At 44.6% G+C, this 11924-nt stretch overlaps 2 protein-coding genes across 2 annotated transcripts; one reads left to right on the forward strand and one right to left on the reverse strand.

The window, feature by feature from the left end:
- The first annotated feature begins 1671 nt into the window (after positions 1-1671).
- On the forward strand, positions 1672-4265 carry LOC123051708 (L-type lectin-domain containing receptor kinase SIT2). The gene is made up of 2 exons (XM_044474673.1): positions 1672-2450; positions 2677-4265. Exons 1-2 carry the CDS (start codon positions 1845-1847, stop codon positions 4114-4116), a joined length of 2046 nt encoding a protein of 681 aa, XP_044330608.1. The 5' UTR covers positions 1672-1844; the 3' UTR covers positions 4117-4265.
- A 288-nt stretch (positions 4266-4553) lies between these two features.
- LOC123051711 (angio-associated migratory cell protein) lies at positions 4554-9080 on the reverse strand. Its single transcript, XM_044474674.1, has 12 exons — positions 8693-9080; positions 8171-8401; positions 8034-8084; positions 7434-7478; positions 7169-7288; positions 6723-6871; positions 6464-6611; positions 5947-6030; positions 5727-5842; positions 5330-5388; positions 5126-5216; positions 4554-5037 (listed from the first exon to the last, which is right to left on the reverse strand). The coding sequence occupies exons 2-12, from the start codon at positions 8268-8270 to the stop codon at positions 4810-4812; spliced, it is 1191 nt and encodes a 396-aa protein (XP_044330609.1). The 5' UTR covers positions 8271-8401; positions 8693-9080; the 3' UTR covers positions 4554-4809.
- Between the last annotated feature and the right edge of the window lie 2844 nt (positions 9081-11924).

Raw genomic sequence — 11924 nt, forward strand, 5'->3', positions numbered from 1 at the left:
AATCTTCTCGTTTTATTCTCCTTTAGCTATTTTCAAGCGCTTATAATCAAACCGTGACATGAGTTTCCCTTTTAATATCATGTGATCCGAGTATGCTGGTGGAAGCTCTTTTACTTGTGTATGTATGAAACCATGTTTTCATAGTGAAATAATTATGTCTCGAGCATCAATTTTAGTAACCAGTAACACTACGGATGTAAAGTAATCAATTGTACTCCCTTCATTTCATATTAATTGTTGCCGATTTAATACAACTTTGTACTAAATCAACGACAATTAACATGGATCGAAGGGAGTATCAATCTCTAGTGCTGGTGCTTTGTTGCTACTAGACTTGCACATTTCCATAGTGGGCCAAAGAGGCCCCTCAGTGCACGACTATATGACATGTCAATTGGCACCTTGGGTCAGGACAGAGCATCAGCTGTCGGCACAGAATACATCCCAAGGGAGCACGCGGCGGTACATAGGGTGAGGGTACATGGTCGCATTGTTGTAGGTCTGGACAGGAAGTTCGGGATCGAGGTTTGGTTGGGTTCGACTCGGGTCGAAGGTCCAACAAGCCAAGTCCAAACCTTCAGTCAAGCTCGTGAAGCTCGACAAGCCGGCTAGAGACTTGATGAACAAAAAATCCGCACGGCCTTTGCTAAAAAAATAGCAATATACTTTCTCCGTTCACTATTATAAGATGTTCTAACTTTTTTCTGATTTGGATGTATATAGACGCAATTTTATGTGTTTGTTCACTCATTTTGGTCCGTATGTAGTCCATATTAAAATACCGAAAATATCTTACACTATTTGTGAAGAGTATTAATTAAGACCAATAGTTCACAATTATATAACATGATATAGACATTGCACCCACTCATAACATAGTCTATCAAGTAGACATAAAGTCCCAGCGAAACTAGTAAGACTACTCGATGCATTATTGTCCGTCAATTGAACAGGTCTAAATGTGGACAAATTTGAACATGTGCGAGGACCCGCAGTCCGGCACATGTAGTAGTACGTAGCAATCTTTACAGTTGTGATTTAGCTTAGTTCTCGTCCCAAAGCGCAGGCGCAGGCACCACGTGTACAATTTTCCTTACAGACATATGCAGAGGATGATGGATCATGGATGCTCAGAGGAAGACAAATCAGCAATGTTCCTAATGTCCCATCCCCGGCCCGAAGCAAGCGGTGAATAAATTTACAAGTACTCACTGAAGCAAACATTCACATGGCGGTACCAAACTATAACTGTGACGCCAACCAACTAGTGAAAAAAGAAGTCATTTTGCATCGAAGGGTCGATCGGAATCAAAGAGTTGATGAGACACTGTCATGGCTGGTCCGGGATGAACTAGATATGCGACAGTACTGTCAGAGATGCCCAAGAAGTCCATGGATATCTCATTCAGACATGCTTATTTTCCTGCCTTCTTCCACGTGCAATGACAAATTAACGTTCTTGCACAGCTTACCCAGCCAACGAGTGACTAGACTACTGCGAAAGATACTCTACTCGCAAAAAGAAAGCAGCGCTACTCACTGCAAGGCTCGGATTGTTACTTGCCGGACACGCCCGTTATCCCGTGTAGTTTTCTGCCCGGCGTCTTGCTTGTATGAGCTTGGAGCTATGTGCGAGTCCGAGTCTTCGTGAGATATTTTGCTTGCTTGAGCTGTGAGCTGTGTGTGGGTGCCTCGCAGCTTCCTGTGAGCAAGCTCCTAATGCAGGCCTGGGTGGTGTGTGGTTTGCTTCATTCGTTCACGGTCTACCTAGAGTTCCCAGCCGCTGAATCTTTGCTCTATATAAATGTGGAGAAGGAAGCGCTGCGCAAGCTTGTCAAGGAACCATGCAGTCTCTGCTAGCCCTTGGTCTGCTCCTGCTGCTGAGGCTCGATGGAGGTGTGGCCGTGGCGGCGGAAGACGGCCGGTTCGCCTACCAAGGCTTCGCCGCCGCGAACCTCACGCTAGACGGCGTCGCCGCCGTCACGCCCAACGGCCTCCTGCTGCTCACCGACACGGAGTACCAGACAACAGGCCATGCCTTCCACCCTGCACCACTCCGCTTCCTCGAGAGCTCCACCACGACGACGAACAGCGCCGCCGCCATGGCGCGGTCCTTCTCCGTGTCCTTCGTGTTCGCCATTAGGTCCAGATACGACGGCCTGACCAGCTACGGGCTTGCGTTCGTCGTCGCGCCGACCTCCAACCTCTCAGCTGCCGAGAGTGGGCGGTACCTGGGCCTCCTCAACGGGACAAATGGCACGGCGAGCGATCCCATCTTGGCGGTCGAGCTCGACACCATCATGGACGTCGAGTTCCGCGACATCAACAGCAACCACGTCGGCATCGACGTCAACAGCCTCATCTCACGCCAGGCCAAGCAGGCTGGGTACTACAGCGACGAGAACGGCGCCTTTCAAGAGCTGAGGCTGAACAGCCGCCAACCGATGCAGGTCATGGTTTTCACTTTCACTGTAATTTCATCATGTCAGCAGTTATAGCAGTACACATAAATTCAAATTATTTTCAAACTAACCTTTTGGATTTGAAAAATATTTGGTTGGATCTCAATCAAATTCAAGTGAAAATTTCCGTCCTCTGTCCGAAATAAAAACCTAAATCACTGATTTCAGATATGGCTTAAATATTTCTAAAACTGAAATTCAAAACCATGTGCAGGTGTGGGTAGACTATGATGCACAGGTCAGACGACTCAATGTGACTTTAGCGCCCGTGCAGCTACCAAAGCCCAAGATTCCTCTACTCTCCGAACTCATTGATCTCTCCTTAATCATGGCGGACAAGATGTATGTCGGCTTTTCGGCTTCCGGAGGTTGGGGCGTAGGTACGCACCACTATGTCCTTGGATGGAGCTTCAGCTTGGACGGACCTGCCCCGCCGCTAGACTTCTCCAAGCTTCCTGTCCTACCACGCCTGGGTCCCAAGCCTCAGTCGAAGATCTTGGATGTCGTGTTGCCACTAGCCGCGACATTGCTTGTCATTGCAATGCTAGCTGCCATCTTCTTCTTCTTGTGGCATCGGCGTCGATTTGCTGAGGTTCGAGAAGATTGGGAGGACGAGTTCGGCCCACACCGTTTCGCGTACAAGGATCTATTTCATGCCACTGAGGGGTTTTCCGGTATGAATTTACTTGGTGTGGGAGGATTTGGAAGAGTGTATAGAGGAGTGCTTTATGCGTCCAATTTGGAGGTTGCGGTGAAGAGAGTGTCACATGATTCAAAACAAGGAATAAGGGAGTTCATCGCAGAGGTGGTGAGCATTGGTCGTCTCCGCCACCGTAATCTCGCTCAGTTACTAGGCTACTGTCGGCGAAAGGGTGAACTTCTATTGGTTTATGAGTACATGGAAAATGGTAGTCTTGACAAGTACTTGTACAATAAAAATAAGCCAGCTCTACATTTATCCGAGAGGTATCGGATCATCAGAGATGTTGCATCAAGTTTGTTGTATCTTCATGAGGAATGGGAGCAAATCGTCATCCATCGAGATATAAAGGCTAGTAATGTGCTCTTGGACAGTCGAATGATTGGACGGCTTGGTGATTTTGGTCTAGCAAGGTTATATGACCATGGGACGGTTACTACAACAACACATGTGGTGGGCACCATGGGGTACCTTGCACCAGAACTTATACGCACAGGAAAGGCAACACCCTTAACCGACGTGTTCGCATTTGGCGTGTTTCTCTTAGAGGTCGCCTGTGGGCGTAGGCCAATTGGAAGTAGCAAGGACATCACACAAGTAGTGTTGGTTGACTGGGTGCTTGAACATCACCGCAGTGGCTCAATTCTCGATGCGGTGGATCCATGTCTCATGGGGAATTTTAACACAGAGGAAGCCAGCATCCTTCTCAAATTAGGTTTATTATGTGCCTACCCATCGCCCACTGGAAGGCCTAGCATGCGGAAGGTCATGCAATACCTAGACCGTGACCAGTCAATTCCTGACCTATCTCCAACATACGCGAGTTACAGCACGATAGCAATGATGCAGAATGAGGGGTTCGATTCGTACATAATGTCGTGTCCTCCGTCGAACACGAGTATCAGCATTGTACCTGTCGAGTCTTCAGTGGAGATTCCGCAAGAGGGGAGGTGAAAGCTTGTAACTGAATCCTCTCTTTTATTCTTCTCGCAATGTTCCTGTAAGTGCCATGTTTGATCTGCGTTTGTCCAAGTATCCCAAGGGGAGATCCTTTGCTATTGTATGACACCGAGTTTTCATAGTGAAAATTCTCCTCGTGCATGAATTTCAGTAGTCCGTAACACTTTTGGTAAGGAAAAATAGTGGTAACCGCCATTTCCAGGTGATCTTTAGCCAATATACGTTGCGTTTTTAAGCAATTAGGTTGATATTTAAGCCAATATATAAACGGAATCGACAAAATCAACCATGGAGAATTAACAACTTCATCCAGCACGGAGTATGGGCGCAACATATAACTAGCAGCAAGCCCATTGCCAGCAGCAGTACCAACAAGAACAAGTTGCTTCCTTCCATCGGTAGCAGCAGCAAGGAGGAAATGCAGCAGAATGTCAAGCAAAATCCCACCGTTAGGTAAATAAAAGTGCTTGTACACGACTGACTACCCTCAACTTAGGAGGGTCTTGTGAGTTGTGACTCTTGTACCACTTGCGCCACTCACCACATTTCAAGAACAAGTACCAAGTTTGAGTGCCCCCGTGATGGCTGCAAGCCTGTAAGTATAATCCCTGACCATACAAGCTGAATAAACCCCAATCTTGGCTGACCAACCAAATCAATCAAGCTGTTGCTACTATGCTTCTTTTCTCACTTGAACATGGAGACGTCGAAGACGCGTGCTGATTTATCAGTGGAGACCGAGACTATGGAGTTGCCGTCGGCAGAGACAGCCAGCGACTGCACGACGTCCCTGTGCCCGCTGAAGGTGTGAGCCAAGTCCCCGGAGAGGCTGTCCCAGATGCGCACCATGCCGTCGATGCACCCCGACGCCACATACCTCGACGAACCCAGCCACGCCAGGCATGTCACGCCTTCCTGCTTGTCAAACACCACCAATAACGGTAAGTTCACAGAAACATGGAGATATTATAAAGCAAAAATGTAGATTGATTTCTACACTCACATCATGCTCGCAAGTAGATCGAATTGCTTGACGGGCGAGGTCCCAGATAATCAGAGTTCTATCAATGCTCCCTGTAGCCACCCAGTTGTACCTGCAGATAACAGGGGCACCAGCTAGCTTAGGTCAATAGCAAGGCAATGTGCATTGTGCAACAGATTTACCATACAGACTCCAACGATCCAAGAACATATCACCAAACAGTACCTCGATGAGATGCCAATGCACTCGATGGAATTGGTGTGGCCAACTAATGAACCAACAACCTGCAGAACAAGCGACACTTCTTACACAAAGATCCACCAGCACATATTTCTAAAAGTTCAAGAACTACCAACAGGGTACAAGTAAATTTCCTAAGAAAACAAAACCAGGAGTTTATCTTAGGAACAAAAACCCTACAGAATTGCTACAACCAAAACAAGGTAATCAATAATCAAAATATTCTTACATAATCTACCATACAAAACAAACCAATAGTCAGAACCACAAGTTGCATCAAGTAAGCCAACTTGCATTAGAAGATTTATCAACCTTTTTTCTATTTGAACGGAGAAAGAATATGGAAAGAAAAGGAAACACTTGAACCATAAAATGCACCCACCTGGCCTGAGTTTATGCTCACAATGTGCACAGAATTATCCTCCGAGCCACTAACAATTGATTGGGAGTCCGGAGTAATGGCTAAGCATGTCAATCCTTGAGTATGATAGCCATGACCTAGAATAAGGTAAAGGATTGGATGGTAAAGTTCAGGGTTGACAGAGAACGTACAGAAACAACCATATGAATATATGATAATTACAACATAGAAAATTATTTACCCCGAACAACATGTCTGCATTGTGCGCTTTTGGGTTCCCATATCCTCAATGTTGCATCATCAGATCCACTACATATAAGCTTACCTTCATAATGAAACACGTGAATTAGCTAAAAATGAATATACTACATCGGAGATATGAACTTCTAAAGTAAGCAAGTAAAAATGAACTAAAATGTTAAAGCATCATACAGGTCATTCTGTTATTTGCCCTTGCTATTTTTTTTATCATCACTTCTAGTTCAACAGAAATTAGCTTAGAACACAACTTAGCAGAAGAAATGTTAAATACCCCATGATCCATATGTTTCTCTGAAGTTTGAACTGATATGAAGAAGCTCTGTGTTGATAACTAAAAACAGATTGTCACAAACAAGGGTACATTTTCATGCCGGGGCATTCCAGAAGCAGGACAAATAAAGTCCAGATTTGGGTGGTATATTAAACCTTATTCAGAGGTTGCTTAACAACATTAACAATGCATGATATAAATAAAACTGGAAGAAATTGCTCAGTACCATCAGGGGTAAAATCACCACATGTCACTGTGCTACTGTGACCAGCAAACGTATTCAGAAAGGCATTGTGGTCAGCATTCCACATCCATACGTTACAGTCTTCTGATCCTGCAATTATCAAATTACCACGTGGATGCCATCTGAGCCACTACAAAACAAAAGACATATAGTTACACCGCGTAACTAATCATCGATTACCGCAATGGAAACGGCTATGGATATATAGTCAGCCAAATGAAATAGACCAGGATCATCTCACCTCAAAGCCTGATCCTGAGGAACCCTCGAGGGTTCCCTGAAGTGTCCGTGTAGCTGTATTCCATACATTTATCTGTCCATCCATACTTCCACAAGCCACCAATTTCCCATCTGAACTAAAAGCCACAGTGCACACCGTGTCTCCATGTCCTGTATCGGCAATAGGTATTGTAAGCTTGGTAGACAATTCTAGGCATATACTGACACATTAAGGTACATATCGATGCGAAGTAAACAGAAAAATAAAGCTTTGCCGCAAAAAAATCATGAAAAGATTGCTAAGAGATATCAAATATACTTTTGTATTTATATAGATATCAGAAATAGAAACAGGCATTTTAAGCGCAGTGATAGGTGATGAAGCATAGAGAAAGTTCCAAGAAACGTTTGCACAGAAAAATCAAGTACGGAAACCTCACTAGACTACTGAAGATGAGCTAACCGTACCAGTCAGCTCCTGAAAATCCTGTGCAGATCCAATCCTCCAAAGAAACCCTCTGTCATCTTTACCTCCAGACACAACAAGTGATGCATCTGTAGGACTGCACGCAGCAGCAAAGACCTCATCTGTATACAAGATATGAAGACCAACTATTACCAGAATTGTTTTTCAGTGCACGCGTACTCTGCATGGTGAATCTAACTAACTTATAGTGGAAAGCAACGAATCATCACAAGATGTAGTAAGTTAATTTGCTCGATGAGGTCTTGCCTGTATGCCCATGAAATGCATAAGTTGAATGATCCTCCACCTCATCTGAAACAACAAAGAACAAAATGAAACTTGAATTACTAGCACATTTTGAATTACTGGCACATTTAAATCTCACAGTGCAAGTATTTCAGATTATTCGGAGTGAGCTTAATGTAAAGTAAGCAAATAACTAGTAGCATGGCACCAACGTTTATCAAAATGAAAATGTGAGGTACTCCTGGAAGAAGAGTCATGGCTGAGCTCACTTACAAAAAGATTTAGTGAAAAGGACATATCCTTTCGTCATTGCTAAAAGACATTATCTTATTCCAGTAAGAACAAACGCAATCGAAATATGTTAGCCTTGTGAACAGTATGACAATACTAAACCAGGTGAATCCTGAATAAGATACTACAGAGGGTGAAGTTTGGTACGGTGTATAATTTTCTAGGCCAGAAGTAGCAGGGAAATAGTCTAATTAATATCATTGTTTTGTGGAGGATCAAAACCCCATGACCCATGAGCGAAGGCTAACAATTGGGCTAGCACGCCCTGAACATAACCAGTCCTAGCAAGTTCAACGGTAGACAGAAACGCCAGTATCAGCTGCCACATACCCATCTCTTGGTCTTCCTCATCGTCATCATCATCGTCATGGTCGGGGAGATCTGAACAAGGACAGCAGTAAGCACAGAGCAAGCAAAAGGGAGGAAGAGCCTGCTAGCCGCTAGGCAGGATGAGGAGAATTGCTGACCTTCCTCGTCGAGGTGTATCTCCTGGATGATGTCCTGCTCGTCGATGAAGACCTCCTCGCCGTCAGAGCCTTCGTCGGGGACCTCGCCTGAGATACTCATGGCCGCCGGTGGTGCCGCGGGCGTCTTGGCTGCTGCGAGCGTGGCCGGAGAGAACGGTAGCGGGTCCTCACTTCCTGCCGCGCTTCTCTGCGGCGCGGAGGCGTTCGAGATTAAGAGGGTGTTCGGTTGGGCTGCGTAAACAGATGAAAACATTCGTGTAAACAGATGCATGCTGCTCAACATCTCACTCACATACACAAGCACGTACGACGACATGAATCAATTCATATGCATAAACATGGCACCCATCAGCAATTGCATCTAAACATACACAGCGATGGCGTCAATTCATAAACACCACAAGCAAACATCTTATCAATTTCTTCTTCTATATACACAAGCAAGCATCCATATCAAGCGAAACATGGCATCAGTTCATGTAAAGAAATTTTTTTTTTAAAAAAGAGAAAGATGGAGATTACCTTGCTGCGTGGTGCAGAGGAGGAGCGAGGAGGTGTTGCAGAGCTCAAATCTGTCGTCGCCGTAGGACAGGAGGTCGGTAGCCGGACCCGCTGTAGGCCGATACGTTGCGAGGAGGAGCCGACGGCGAGATAGGGGGGCGCGGGTGGAGGTGCGGGGAGAGGGGCGATAGGACGGCGGTGGCCGGAATCAAGCGACGGAGACGTGCGGGTGGCTGCGGGTCGTTGGTGGGTGGCGAGGGGGTGAGCGGCGGCAGGCCGGTGAGAGGGGGAGAGAGGAAGTGGAGGAGGATGGAGGGGAAGATATGTCGCGTGGCCGCGTGGGGATGGAGGCGTGTGCGTGTGCTGTGACGAGGAGGAGGAGAGGAGGGCGGCGGCGGCTGTCTAGGGACAGGGAGGGAGTTCGTATTCTTTTTGCTCTGGACGAAGAATCGCACGTCGCGATCGCCCTAGCTCTGCTGGACCGGCCCACGGGTACTTTCAGCTAAACCCTGTTTTTGCTCCTGCGTGAAAAAGGCCCGTATAAGCCCGTTAGCGTGAAAGCATTGCTCTGTGGAATACGGAATTTTTTCTTCCTATACTTGTCTAAAAAAAAGTTTTTTCTTCCTACGGTAGCTTTGTAGAGAGTATGTTTCTTCTTCTTTTTTGTGGCTGGAAGAAGAAATGCCTGGCGAACAGATTTTTTCCAGTTCAGCATTCCTTGTGTTGAAGCCTGTGTGCCTTTATTGTTCTTTGTTGAGTTATCCCGGGTCAAGCTTCAACCTGTTGCCCTTGTTCACTAATTTGGGATCTCAGATTGGTGGATCTCTGGAAAATGAACAATTGCTACACTCCTTTGCCTGACTTCTGCTGCTCCACAAGTCTTGATTGTATTATTTCTTTGGCTTCGTCCATGAACTTCACACTGTTAGGGTCTGTACTACAAGCATCCCGGACCTCTTTGATTCGTAGGATTCTCAAAACGCAAGAATAGAAGAAAAATGATTGGAGCGCCATGCCCACTTGAATCTCATAGAAATTAGCACAGCGTGTTTGATGCCACAGAAAAACAAAGGAAGTGAAAAAAAAAGATTGGAGTGGATGCTAGATTTCTAGTAAAATCTAGTACACATGATTTCACAGGAAAAATTCTTATATGATTCAATCCTATGAATCAAACGACCAATGTAGGAAAAAACCCTAAAGATTCTAACCCTTCAAAAATTCCATGGAATTCCTTTGAATCAAAGAAGCCCTAAGAAACCGCTTTTCCCCGATAAAGGTATTAGGAGAGTTGTGCTTAAAACTATTTCAACAGAATCCTTCTCTCCTAAAAAAAGTATTGGAACGTCACAATAATTCACCTCAAAACCACAATATCTGGGAAAATACACACATATATTAACCCTTATGAACGAATACATGCACACTTTATCATATGATCACCTCCAAAAAACTAAGTTGACAACTCTTTAAATACACGAAGTCGTCTCATGCGCCTTCTAGTCAGTGGGAATGTCGTGTCCTACTAAATGGACATCGCGGAAAAACATATAATAAATCTAAGGAAACACGAGCACCCATCTCAAGTTTAGGACAATATTTTCACCTTGTAAACTGTTTTTATCCAACTTGATACCTTGGCAGCCATTGACACTATGCAGTTGAGGGGGCTCTCTGGACTTATTGAGCGGACATCTCTGAAGGTTGCAGGATGACATCATCTGTACGAAGGAATGCTACATTTGAACATTGCAAATGAAAGCCGGTACAACAAAAAGAAATAGAAGGTGAGCAAGCACCAGCAAAGGAGACATCCCAAAAGTGGAAGGCGCCACCAGCGGGAGTCCTAAAAAAATACTGATGGGGCCTTCATTGAAGCAAACAATCTGCAAGTAAAAAAACAGCGAGTCAAAAAAGAAGCAAACAATCCGGTGAATGGGGCTTCACCCTCAAGAATGACCTGGGCGTGCTACTGGCAACAGGATCAGGTAACCTGGAGCATGTTTCAAACCCATTATATGCTGAACTTTTATCTTTTCAACAAGTTGTGCATACTGCTATTCAAAAGGGTTGTCAAAAAGGGATGTTTGAAACAGATTGCATGGTGCTGATGCAAGCTATATTGTTAGTGATGAATATGACCTGTCAATTCTAGGCACTTTGTTTTAGGAGGTTAAATTTCTTATACATGCGGTCTCACATGATGTATCAATCGTGAACTATAAGTGTGAATGTAATATAGCAGCTCGCACTTTTAGCAACCCAGGGCGTGTATATGGAAGGTTGTCCTGAAAATTGGCTAGCCCAATTTCCCAAGTTTGTATCAGGTATTGTTTTTGGTGATATATCCAGCGTTTTACTATATTAATGGAATGCATTGTGTTCTTTAAAAAAATGGAAGCCAGTAGAGTGGCCAAGAGCTAGCTAGGCATAGCTTTTCAAATCGTCTAGATTTTCAGTGGGATCTTGATCCCCGGATATCTTGTGACGTACTTTAAAACATGTAATAATCGAGTTGGGCAAACAAAATGTGATAATGGCGTCATCTCCCCTAATACGACCTCCGGTCCAAACAACTAGGGACAACTAACAAAATGCGGGAATGGCATAAATGTTAACTGAAGGAAATATGCCCTAGAGGCAAAAATAAAGTTATTATTTATATTTCCTTATATCATGATAAATGTTTATTATTCATGCTAGAATTGTATTAACCGGAAACTTGATACATGTGTGAATACATAGACAAAACAAAGTGTCCCTAGTATGCCTCTACTAGACTAGCTCGTTAATCAAAGATGGTTGAGTTTCCTGACCATAGACATGTGTTGTCATTTGATGAACGGGATCACATCATTAGAGAATGATGTGATGGACAAGATCCATCCGTTAGCTTAGCATAATGATCGTATAGTTTTATTGCTAATGCTTTCGTCATGACTTATACATGTTCCTCTGACTATGAGATTATGCAACTCCCGAATACCGGAGGAACACCTTGTGTGCTATCAAACGTCACAACATAACTGGGTGATTATAAAGATGCTCTACAGGTGTCTTCGATGGTGTTTGTTGAGTTGGCATAGATCGAGATTAGGATTTGTCACTCCGTGTATCGGAGAGGTATCTCTGGGCCCACCGGTAATGATCATCACTATAAGCCTTGCAAGCAATGTGACTAATGAGTTAGTTACGGGATGATGCATTACGGAACGAGTAAAGAGACTTGCCGGTAACGAGATTGAACTAGGTA

The sequence above is a fragment of the Triticum aestivum genome, chromosome 2D, assembly GCF_018294505.1.
Source record: "Triticum aestivum cultivar Chinese Spring chromosome 2D, IWGSC CS RefSeq v2.1, whole genome shotgun sequence".
NCBI lineage: Eukaryota > Viridiplantae > Streptophyta > Magnoliopsida > Poales > Poaceae > Triticum > Triticum aestivum.